The sequence below is a fragment of the Rhipicephalus microplus genome, chromosome 3, assembly GCF_043290135.1.
Source record: "Rhipicephalus microplus isolate Deutch F79 chromosome 3, USDA_Rmic, whole genome shotgun sequence".
In the NCBI taxonomy this organism is placed as follows: Eukaryota; Metazoa; Arthropoda; class Arachnida; order Ixodida; family Ixodidae; genus Rhipicephalus; species Rhipicephalus microplus.
In genome coordinates, this window is record NC_134702.1 from 178640010 (window position 1) to 178652884 (window position 12875).

At 47.2% G+C, this 12875-nt stretch overlaps 1 protein-coding gene across 2 annotated transcripts in view; it reads right to left on the reverse strand.

Annotated features, from left to right (window-relative positions):
- Nucleotides 1–12875, reverse strand: part of LOC142761711 (uncharacterized) — a 150366-nt gene that overhangs the window by 45270 nt on the left and 92221 nt on the right. Inside the window, exon 3 of one of the 2 annotated variants that reach the window (XM_075890582.1) lies at nucleotides 11564–11809. In XM_075890582.1, the coding sequence (XP_075746697.1) occupies nucleotides 11564–11809 (246 nt within the window). Of the gene's footprint in view, nucleotides 1–8347; nucleotides 11810–12875 lie in introns of those variants that run through there. The other variant, XM_075890580.1, reaches the window with a different exon arrangement.

The window sequence follows — 12875 nt, forward strand, 5'->3', positions numbered from 1 at the left end:
CTTCGCAGAGATACGATGATCATGATTTATCGCATGTACGTTCGTCCGATTCTTGAATTCGGATGTGTACTATTCTCTGGTGGACCAGCATACAAAATAAACCCCCTCATTCTCTTAGAGCGGGAAGCCCTACGTAGTTGTTTAGGTGTGCCAAAATTCACAGCTAACAATGTTTTGTATCAAGAAGCTCGGATACCCACCCTTGCTTGCAGATTTCGTATTTTAACAGTAAACACCTATTTAAAATTTTCTGAATCCACTTTAAGAAGGCGACAATTCGTATTCTTTGCCGAGCCTGGTGTCTTTTTCAATGAGCATTGGTCCCGTGTATATAAACCCCAAGTGCTATTTGTTCAAACACTTCTAGATGCTTTAAATGTTAATATTTTCGAGATCACACTATCTGTCAAACCAATCGGCCAAGTGCAAATAGAATTTGACGATATCTTCCCCATGAACGCTAAACACTTGCCCTCTAAATATTTGATTGGTTTATTAGAACAACACCTGTCTCAATTAGGTACTAATACAGTAATTGCAACGGATGCATCTATGAGTGGCGAGAAGGCAGGTGTGGGTATTTTTTCTCTCTCATTATTCTGGTCCTTTTCATTACGCCTCCCAGATTATACACCAATATTTGAAGCGGAATTAACGGCCGTAATACTAGCTATTCGTAAACTTCCTGCGACTCATTCGACAGCTGTGATAGTGACTGACTCGTATTCCGTGTGTTCATTCTTATCATCGTCGTCGACATCAGCAGTACTAGAGACTTTTAAATCATTAATCCCAGCAAACATTCGTCTAGACCGAATGATATGGGTGCCAGGCCATCGTAGTATATTTATAAACGATATGGCTGACAAACTTGCGCGAACATCTCTTTATCTTCCGATTGTGCCAATCATGCCTCCTACAGTTTATGTAACAGCAGCGAGGTTTAGAAAACTTTCCCTTCTTGAAGACTCATCAAAAACCATGATACTGAATCCAGATTTCTAGCACCTGCACTTCACATGGAATAATAAATGGTGTCCCACGCGTAAATTGGAAGTCTTGGTAACAAAATTACGTTGCCGTGTACCACCTCTTAATTTCTCCTTAAACAGGTCTGGTCTGGTGCCATCCCCTCTGTGCTCAAGCTGTAACGAACCTGAACATATCGACCATTTTCTTATCACATGTCATCGATTCAAAAATCAAAGAAAAAACTGCTTCGAAATTTTATTCAGAAAATTAGGAATATCACTTAATACTCCCAATATTTTGTCTTTTGGGGCCATTTCATTGGGACATAGCGACAGGAACATCTGCGGGGCTCTCTGCGAATTCATATATAACACAAGAAGATTACCTTGCTGAGTCAGCCATCAGCTCTCGAATTTTACTAGTTACACTACCACTTATTATTTAGCTGATACACTGCAATGACTCAACTTTCAGGAGAATTTCATATAACGATTCCCCAACAGATATTCAACAAATTCTATTATTTCTCCACCCCCTCTTTTTTTCTTTTTTTTAACATTGCGCCAAATTAATTTCACAGTCAAAACACAGTAATCACATTCCCCTAATCTAGAAAATCTATAGGTATTTACTTGCATTAACCACCGGCTTCTTGGCCAATCCCCCTTAGTAGGTGAGAGCCACAAAAGAAAGGAACAAGCAAGCAAGCAAGCAAGACGACGAGACTGCGATCATCAACCTGTTGGCCACTCCGGCGCTTTTCTTCGCGACCAAAATAAACGGCCCCCTTCAGCCCTATACGTCCTGGTCCTCCTTGTGCGTAACAGATTGGTGGAAGCGTGCTGGGTAAGACAAGCCCAACGACGGGAGCTTCGCTACCTGGACTACGCCGCAGCCGCCGCCTTGCCGGACTCCCGCCTGCGCCGATCGTAATGGCCCTAGATCAGCCATCTAACGCTTCAAGGCCAACTCCAATGGGTTCCGTGCCCTACTACCGAGTCCCGCCAACCCTTGGAGGAAAATCGGGAGAGGATGTCGACGCGTGGCTCGTCCAGTACAAGCGAGTCAGCAAGTCCAACGGCTGGGATGCCGCCGCTCAGCTCAGCAATTCGGTCTTTTGCCTTACGGATACTGCGCTCGTGTGGTACGAAAACCACGAGGACACACTGACGACGTAGGATGTTTTTGTTGCAGAGCTGAAAGCGTGTTTTGGCGACTCGAGCGTCAAAAGGAAGCGGGCAGAGCAGACATTGTCTCAACGCGCGCAGCTTCCAGGTGAGACATGTACCACGTATATAGGAGGATGTGCTGAAGCTCTGCAAGGTGGTCAATGATCAGATGTCAGAAGATGACAAAGTAGGGCATTTGCTGAAAGGCATAGCCGAAGATGTATATAATTTTCTAATCGGAAAAGAGCACCTGAGTTCGGTGTCCGACGTGATTCGGCATTGCCGAACTTTCAAACAGCTGAAAATGCGCAGGATTGCTCCAAAGTTCGGCCGGCTCACAAATGTTACAACGGTTGCCAGCATCGACACGAGCACGTGCCCAGACCTGTCCTCGACGATTCGAGAGATTGTTCGCGAAGAACTTTTTCGCTATAGAGAACAGACGCATTCAGCAGTTGATCACCATTCTGTAAACGACCAACATTCGGTATATGTGCCACGTGAGGCTGTGGCTGCGCCGCCGCCTTCTACGACCCCTTGGCAATCGATGGTTAGTGCAGCAGCTGTTGAGTACAGCGCACCCCCACAGCCAAGGAGAGCACCACGGTTGCCAGCTCCTCGCCATGACCGACGCCCCCATCGTCCGCCTTCTTCGCGACGCCCAGTCTATCCCTATGATATACGGAACGAACCGACCCACTCCGCCAGAGAAGACGATGTTCGATTCATCGACGAACAAAGAGAGTTTCGACCTCTCCCAGTTTGCTACTCCTGTGGTGTACCAGGACATATTTCGCGATTTTGCGACCGTCGACGTGTAGCCCCACGGTATGGCTACCCACCACACTTTGCACGGCCTTCCGAACGACTTCGCGATGACCCGCGAGCAACGTACTATGGCCCACCACAACACTTCACACGATCGTCTGATCGACCGTACGATGACCCTAATGCAACACACCTGCTGCCTCGCGACGACTACTGGACACGCAGCTTCCGGAACCACTCCCCTACATCTGACAGGAGCTTGACGCCTCCACCGCCTCGTGTTCCCCGTTCTCCTTCACCACGGCGCCGCAACACGTCTCCTTTGCCACAGGAAAACTAGCAAGCGCGGCCGATGGAGGTGAGGTCGCCGGAGACGTGCTAATATCAGAAATACCTCCCGTGTTGATGCTCAAAAACAAAGTACGTGTTTTTGTTGACGGTGTGCCTGTGATGGCTTTGGTGGATACGGGGGCAACCATTTCGGTCATGAGTGCGTGTTTTAAAGATACCTTGGGGCAGAAGGTATTATTTAGGTGGAATCAAGCTGCGAAGTTTTGCGGAGTGAGTGGTGAGGCACTGCATCCTGTTGGTGTGTGTCAAGCTAACGTATTTCTCGGAGGCCGTGTTATCCCAACGAAGTTCGTGATTATTCCGCAGGCGACACATGATGTTATTTTGGGCATGGACTTTTTGAGGGAGTGTGGTGCGACTGTCGACTGCCGCACAGGGACAATGGTCTTGAGTGATCACGTTCCGCCAGCACTCTTGGAAAACCCTGTGGATGGTGAGACGGCATTGTGTGTCTGTGGCGACACTATCATACCACCGTTATCAACCGTTCGTGTACCTGTTGGTTGCAGCGACAGCTATTCCGCCAGCTTTGATGCCAACGTAGAACCAGTGTACACCAACTGCATGAAAAAGAATGTGTTGATCCCACATTGTGTGGTGTCGATCAGACGTGGACGCACTGGTTTATGGACTGTCAATTGCTCTACAGAACCCGTGATGTTACCAGATGGTCTAAAGTTAGCCGTCGTGAGTGGACAACACGAGGCCTTACTGGTGACCGAGCTTAGAGATGCGCCGGAAGAGCATCGTAGTCACAGTTTCGAAACGGCTCTTCTGTCAATGGTGAATAAGTCGCTGAGCACAAGTGAACGCCGAACATTGGTCAATGTACTTTCGAAGCACGTCTCTGCATTCGACTTTGCGCAGAAAGACAAAGCGCCCCTAATCCCTGCTTCTCGGACATGTCACACTATCAACACGGGTTTGGCCAATCCGATTAGACAAAAGCCATACCGTGTTTCACCCTCCGAGCGGCGGATTATTAATGAGCAGGTGAACGAAATGATTGAAAACGGTATCATTCAAGAGTCGGTAAGTCCATGGGCAGCTCCAGTAATTCTCGTTAAAAAGAAAGACGGATCCTGGAGATTTTGCGTCGATTATCGCCGATTGAATGCTGTAACAAAAAAAGACGTGTACCCACTTCCACGTATTGATGATGCCATAGACTGTCTGCATTCCGCCTCTTACTTTTCCTCTGTAGACTTAAGATCGGGCTACTGGCAAATTCCCATGCATCCTGAAGATAAAGAAAAGACAGCCTTTGTAACACCTGACGGCCTTTTTGAATTCAACGTGATGCCATTTGGACTGTGCAACGCGCCGGCGACGTTCGAGCGATTTATGGACACTGTTCTTCGTGGCTTGAAGTGGAGCATTTGCATGTGCTATCTCGACGACGTCGTCATCTTTGGCCGCACCTTCAGCGAACACAATTCACGTCTGGATACTGTACTGACTTGCATAAGAAACGCTGGCCTTGTTCTTAACTCAAAGAAATGCCACTTCGGAGACCGACAAACCCTTGTTCTCGGGCACCTAGTCGATCAGGAAGGCATCCATCTAGATCCCCAGAAGACAGCAGCCGTTGAAGCATTCAATGTGCCGCGCTCTGTGAAGGAGCTCCGCAGTTTTTTGGGGCTTTGCTCCTATTTTCGCCGCTTTATACCCAAATTTGCCGATGTCGCGTATCCGCTGACATGTTTGCTACGGAAGAATACTCCCTTCGAGTGGACTCCGGAGTGCGACTCCTCTTTTCGTCAACTGAAGTTCCTCCTGACGGCGCGGCCTGTTCTTCAACACTTCAACCCATCAGCTCCAACAGAACTGCACACAGATGCCAGCGGCATAGGAATTGGTTCCGTCCTAGTTCAACGCTATGGTAACCGCGAGCACGTGATTGCATACGCAAGTCGTTCCTTGAGTAGGCCCGAACAGAATTACACTGTCACAGAACAAGAATGCCTCGCGGTAGTATTTGCGATTCAGAGGTTTCGGTCTTACTTATACGGACGCTCTTTTACAGTTGTCACCGACCACCACTCATTGTGTTGGCTCGTCAACCTTCGGGATCCTTGCGGCCGTCTAGCGCGCTGGGCACTTCGGCTCCAAGAGTATAACTTCATAGTCTCGTACAAAAGTGGTCGACGACACGCCGACGCAGATTGCCTTTCGCGCATATGCCACTGAGCACTACAGAGTGTGACGCCGATGACCTCGATCACCTCGTAGCTTCTGTGTCACCGAAGTTTCCCGACCTCAGTACTTTCGAAGATGAACAGCGAAAGGACACCAGGCTATCATCGCTTTGCACAGCTCCTACGGCATGCCATTTCTGTGTACGCAACGGACTCCTATATAAGAACTTTTCCAGCACTGGTGCACGTTTCCTCATGGTAGTGCCAGAAACCTATCGGACAGCGATTTTAGGTGTGATGCACGATGATCCTACGTCCGGACATTTAGGTTCTGCGCGGACGCTTTACCGTGCTAAGGAACGCTTTTATTGGCCAGGAATGCGACAGTCAGTCGAGGCGTATGTGGCCAGCTGCACACAGTGTCAACGCCACAAACGCCCGTCTACTGCTCCGGCTGGTTTTCTACAGCCCTTGCCACCTCCAAGCACACCTTTCCAACAGGTGGGCTTTGACCTCATGGACCCTTTTCCAAAGTCGGCTAAGGGCAATTGCTGGATAATTGTATGTGTCGATTACCTCACGCGCTACTGCGAGACGGCGGCCATACCAACCGCAACTGCCAGCGACGTCTCTGTGTTCCTGCTGCAGCACGTTATCCTCCGACATGGCCCACCTCACGAGATCATCAGTGATCGTGGGCGACAATTTAAGGCAGATATAGTAGAAGAGCTGCTTCAATTGAGTGAGTCCCGCCTTCGTCACTCGTCGCCATACCATCCGCAAACAAGTGGGCTCACGGAGCGCACCAACCGAACAATTGTAAACATGCCCTCTATGTATGTGGCATCCGACCACAAGAACTGGGATGACGTGCTACCATTTATAACGTACGCGTTAAACACCGCTAAGCACGAGACAACAGGCTATAGTCCCTTTTTCTTGATGTACGCACGACCGCCACGGCACACACTCGACACAGTTTTGCCATTCTCGGCGCACGAGAACCTCTCAGTCACCGAAATCCTCTGCCTTGCGGAAGAGGCGCGTCGTATTGCTCGTCTACGCACTTTGGCATCACAGGAAAAATCGAAGGAACGCTATGACGTCCGCCACCGGCCTGTAACTTACCACCCAGGCGACTTAGTGTGGCTGTGGACTCCGGTAAGAAGACGCGGGTTATGCCAAAAGTTCTTGGCCACATACGACGGACCGTTTGTCGTTCTCGACAAAATCACGGAAGTCACATACACACTAGCTTGCCTCACGAGAAGTGGTAGAAGAGCCGCTAAAACCCAAGCAGTCCATGTCGCTCGACTGAAGTTGTACACACCAAGGTGAATCGGTTACCTCGCCCGGCGGGCTTCGTCTGCGAGGGGAGGAATGTTACGCATGCCTTGGAAGAAAACGAAGATGGGTGAACATGCTGACTGCCCCAAGCTGGAGGAAGAAAGAAGACGACGAGACTGCGATCATCAACCTGTTGGCCGCTCCGGCGCTTTTCTTCGCGACCAGAATAAACGGCCCCCTTCAGCCGTATACGTCCTGGTCCTCCTTGTGCGTAACAATATTTGGGGGGGGGGGGACACGCTCAAAGCATCCACATTATTTCATTTTTCACCGCACGCTGGTCTCAGGCGTAGCTCCACTGTAGGGCCCTAGTTTTTCACGGTGTGTAGGCGGGTGTTTTGAACTAATGCAAAATAGTTATAAATTTCAATATTTATATCAATTATTTCTATAATTATATCATGCGTTAGACCATTTACGATATAATTTCAGCATTACCAGACGCAAAGTTAAATAACTGTAAAAACTTGCAATCAGAACTTTCGCTGTCATGGCCCAACGACAACTCATTTTGATCTGGTGACTAAGTTCGTATAAAAAAAGCTAATGTTACGCACATTTGAGGCGCAGCATGAATATGTAGGCATTGGAGAATGTGTTTCATTATTTAGAAAATTACAAAGACAGCAGTGTTGCGCTGCGCTATTCCTTCCTGCTCTGCGCTGACCACGCGACGGTATACGAACCAAAAAGCGGGTGTTTGGCGCATTGTGGCGGCGCTTTGGCGAGCTCAGAATTCTAAGACTAAGTTTGGGCCATCTAATAGGGCCGGGAAGTGGCGGAAATGCTAAACCTTACCGCGAACAGCTAAGTAGTTGAGAACCAGCCGTCGATCTGCACATTTCAACATTTTTCTTATGGCTTTTCCTGATATGTCTCGGGACGATACTTCATGCCAGCAGGAATTGCAGCATACAAATTTCCCAAATTGAAATGCTCTTTTCAAAAATATATATGTGGTAGAGCAACAAAAATATTTTGGAATGAACCAATAGGTAAAAAGTGTTGACTTTTTCTCTGCCAGCTGGTAAACAGTGCAATCAGCTGGTAAGCAGTGCAAACAGGGCATTACATATCCCAAAATGTTCAAAACAAAATAAATAAAAATATACATTTTGACATAGAAAGACAAATGGCATAGAAACAGTATAGAAAAAATAAATGTCGTACAAAATGTTTGTATTAATATAGAAAAGAAAATCGAAACCGAGGTGCTGCTTGATTGCCCAGGCCATGCAGTGAAGCATTGCTTGGTTTTTCATAAGAGACAAGTGAAACGGTACACTTTTCTCAGTAAATTTTTTTTTTGCGATAACAGCCTGCATGTGTTCAAATATAGATGGATGCCTGTGATGTGAATAATCTTTCTATAAATCAGATGTCCAATAAACTTCGATATTTCGTCTAGTGCCACCTCTCTCCATGAGACACCTCACTTCACAAATATAGTTTGGCACTACAGTATATTCTTCTCAGACCCCCGTACAGGCACTGCGCCATGCTCCCCACCGGGCTGCATAAATTAGGTGCCTTCTTCCTCTTCTAACCACTAGCACCACCACCCCCGTAAACGTGTGGCTACACAGGCAAAATCAATACACATTTTTGGAATGCACAGGCATACTTTATTGCACATAAAAAATGGCATTTGTACGGCAGACAACTTTTGCACATCAGTGTGCGCATTATGATGCACACTGGGGCTCAATGTGCAGGAAGCGAATGCCACTCCCTGAAACAAAATTTCACATTTGCTGGCGAAAAGCACTTTTGTCTGATGTGAAACTCCTAGTAGCAGCTTCGCGCGGATGTGATGCATAAAAAGATTCAACACCATACTTTGTTCACTGAGGACAGGGCATCCCGAGTTTGGGCATCAGAGGAAGATACCTGATTAACAAGCACTGGCATGTGGCTTGCTCACGCAGTTTTCAGTTCCGGACGCCCATTGGCTTTCCTTAGCCTTCCGGTTGGCTTAAGGTGAAATTCGGCACCACACCTGTTTTTTGGTACTAGGTAACGGGCAAACAGTAGCCATATCGCCAGACAATTGGGGGCTCGAGGGTCATTGTCTCGAGAGCGCGTTCCACCTTTTCGTCAAGGATTTCTAGACAATACAAACGGCAAGGCTTTAATACTGACTGCATGAGAATGACCAACTGAGTACGCATGCCAAAACACTTATTGAGACTGAGTGGGCATTATAATGCCCATTTCAAGAAAATAGTTTGTGATAACCAGTTTGTGATTCCCTAAGGGGTTGCATAACATGCAGATATTATCCCCAGACACTTCCTAAGTAGATTTAAACAACAATTAAATACTATGACAGCATTAATATTGAGTATCTTAGAACATTGTTGGGTGCTGTCAGTAGAAAATTCCACTGTGTTTGAAAGAGAAAAAAATTACTTCCTTTGTAGCGTGTTTTTTTGAAATGCTGACCAGATAATGCCATGTGATCGAGAAGGCGATTGCATCAAATATGGTGGCTCTAACAGCGACACAAATATTTAAAAGCGGAAAAGAACAAATCTGCATTTTAATGCACGCGGAGCCTGAAGAGGATATGCATCTAAGCATATTTCTTTGCGTTTTTACACATCGTATCAAAAAAAAAAAATATCCCGAGCAGTTCTAAAACATGTCACGCTGCTCCGTAGTGAGAGCGAATATGTTTTCCGATGGACTTCTTGACTGAACGAGAAGCTCTGAAGCCTGCGCCAGCGCACCGCAGCCCAGAGTAACCAGAGTAGCTACAATATCATGCACTAAGTTGAGTAGCTACGCACTTGCGGCGATGGAGACAACTTGAGGCCGTAAACAAAACAAACCCATGAACGTCTGTGAATGTCTCAGGCTGATGCAAAACATCCTCAGCCATCAAACTTCAAGCTCGGGTGATGTCATTCTCGGACCCTAAGCTCGTCCTCACTCAATTCACTTGCGGTTGCAAGACAGTTTTGTGCGGCGCGTGTTTTTTGCAACGCAAGTGCGCACCCACGTGAGAGTGTCGACGACACCATAGGACCGGGACACTACTTGCAGCCCTGTGTCTGCACTCTAAAAAGTTCCCCGGAGGAACTGCGCAGTTACCCCGAAACGGGCTCCTTGCTCCCCCAAAATACGAAATGTGGCCAAAAGATTGCACACGGCAAAGAAAGAAGAGGCACTTTCCTCCATGTGGAGTAAAAGTGCCAGTTTTTCGGAGTAATTATAGAAATGTTGGGGTCCTGTGTAAACGACAAATAGTGGTTAGTGTACGCACATGTTGTGAGCTCGAATCTCGTGTCCGCTGAAAATTTGATGAAATTTGTTTCCGAATGTAATGTTCAGACATTGATTGTACATTTGATTAAACGCCTGCACGCACTACAAAAGGCTAGTTAAGTCAACTGTATACCTCTTTTGAGGAGTAACCGCGAGAGCGAGGTTACTCCTTCGCAGTTATTCCCAAAATGATGCAATGAGGGTGGTAGGTTAGTTACTCCACGAAAGGGGCAACCTCGATACACTTTTTTTCTTTACTTCTTAGAGTGTCATAAAAGCGAAACTAACGCTGCTGGAAACTGGCTGAGAAGGCCACCTCCACACAATAAACATTCAGTGAACCTTTGGAAATACTTTTTTTTTGTAGAATAAGCTTTCCCTGATTCATAGCAACAGCTCTCAATTGTATATAGCTGGCATAAATTTTTGAAAATTATTACCGCTCAACACTGTTAGATTGCAAAGCTGACACCTTATGTCATATTCCAGTTGCAAAAGTTATTTTGATTGGATAACTTTGATGTTACTGTCGCAGAACCATGAGGGGCATGCACTTCTGTCAAGTTTGTCAGCCAAGTACATTTTCCCTACGCATGCACAACTGATTCACGCAGAGGTATGTTAAAAGCCACTATGTTGGAAAAACGGGCAAATGCAACAGATTCTGAAAGTTTACTGGCAGCACTAACTACTAGAAAGTGTTGGCTGCACGACAAACAAATACAACATGCTAAAATCGACAACCCAAAGCATCGACCATCGTTGTTCGATTTAAATAGGCGTAGTAACGAAAGAGTTAAATGCTAGGTTTTTTCTACAAAAAACAACTTTCGTTTCTTCTTAATACTGCCAGATGGCGTTAAATCTCACGCAGTTCTCCCCGATCTTCTCGCGCAAAACGTCAAATAAACGTTTTATTCACTCTCTGGACAGAAGATAATCGTCTTTCGACGTCCTTTGCACAGAAGTATGCAGACGCGCGGCCATTTTTTCACTAACCTCGGCTTCATTTCGTTTTTTTTTTAAAGCTGCCCAACTAGGCATCTTTCTACCCTTAAAAAACTTTATTCAACAAACTCCACAACCCTAGCTCACCTGCGCTTTTTTAACGAAATTAGGCCCAAACAGCTAGCCCTCACATTTATGGATTGTTTCTATGTAGTCGTGACATGTGGTCTCCGAGGTGGTGTTTTCGTGAAAAAGATGAATTGCAGAGGACACAGGAGTAGGGACGCTCACCTGTGTGAGTGCGTATGTGCTCAGTGAGATGGCGTTTCATCATAAACGACGCATGGCAGAGGGTACAGGAAAAGGGACGCTCTCTTGTGTGAGTGCGCATGTGGTCACTCAGGTGGCGTTTACTCTTAAACGATGATTTGCAGTAGACACATGAAAAGGGACGCTCTCCTGTGTGAGAGCGGATGTGCATCACTAGGTGCCCTTTCCGCAAAAAGGATGCATTGCAGTAGACACAAGAGAAGCGGCGCTCTCCTGTGTGAGAGCGCATATGTGAGTGGAGGTTGGATTTCTGCGAAAATGATGCATTACAGTGGACACAGGAAAAGGGGCGCTCTCCTGTGTGGCTGCGCACGTGCAATACCAGCTGGGAGTTGAAGGTGAATGCAGCTGGACACAAGTGGCACTGGAAAGTGGGATCGCCCGCAGGTTTCTGATGATGTCTATTCACAGCTGACTTGTGCAGGGTCACATAGGTGCACTGCTGGCAGGAATGCGGTCGACCTGGTAGAGACACCAGTGAACAGGAGTGCTCCAGGGCCGCAAAAGAGAGGGATCCTGCAATCATTGAGAACACACATGGGCTATGCAAATTACGTGTCGTACACTAAATCTAACTGGAGCGCTCATAACCACAGCCACAGCCGCTGTATAAAAACAAAGTGTGACCACGCAGGCATGGCACTCCATGGAAATACACACAGGTCACAGTAATATACCAAGAGGACAATATAAAAACGGACCTCCTCGAGGAGCGTTGGCTAAGTGCGCTGACTAGCTCAGATCTGCATGACCAACTGTGGGCAATCCAGCGGGCCCGGACAGCAGTGGAAAAGCTACACCTCACTGTTGCACAAAACGTCGGGGTGGCTTGAGCCCGGGCCGGTAACCCTGCAGGGTTTCTTTTTTATTTTTTTAATAAAGTTTTTCCCTTCGCTCGTCCGTCCTACTGCGACGCGTCGCCGTCAATGGGCGAGCGCGTCTGGGCAGAGTTGACAGTTTTCGACTGCTTTTTTTGAGGAGGGTGCTAACGCTCTACCCTTCAAAGCGGACGGCACATCGTGTTTCAATGTGGGTGCGTTAGGATTTGTGCGTGATTATGTGCTTTTTAGTGTGATTACTTGTGATTCTTTTCTGTGCGATCATGTGTGGGGGCAGTTTGCATCATGTTTCCTGTGTTTGAGGACAGTTTTTAAAGTGTGCGATTGTGCAGATATTTTTTTTAGCGGTGTGATGCAACGAGTCTGTTGTGCTGCTGTGTGTGCCGCTGTGCAAGTCGAACGCAAGAAGAGATGCCCGCTTGCATTACCACGAATTTCCCTGAAATCTACAGCATCGTGAAGCCTGGATGAAGAATAATTCTGGCCAAGGACCGTCAGGGATCGGGAGAACGTCATTGCTCCCGTACGCAAAGTAGACGCCGGTGCGTGCAGCTTTGAAGTCGCCGCAGGATTTATGAGCGTTTGAGTGTTTTGTCGTGTGGTTTGTTTGTGCACGGCCACTGCTTTGTGTGAATATGTGTGAGCCACTAGACACATGTTTTCTGAGCTATAGTGCGGTGTTTATTGTGTGCGCGTTTGTAGCAGATGGTGTTTTCTACCGGTGTGATGCCACAAAGCTCTTG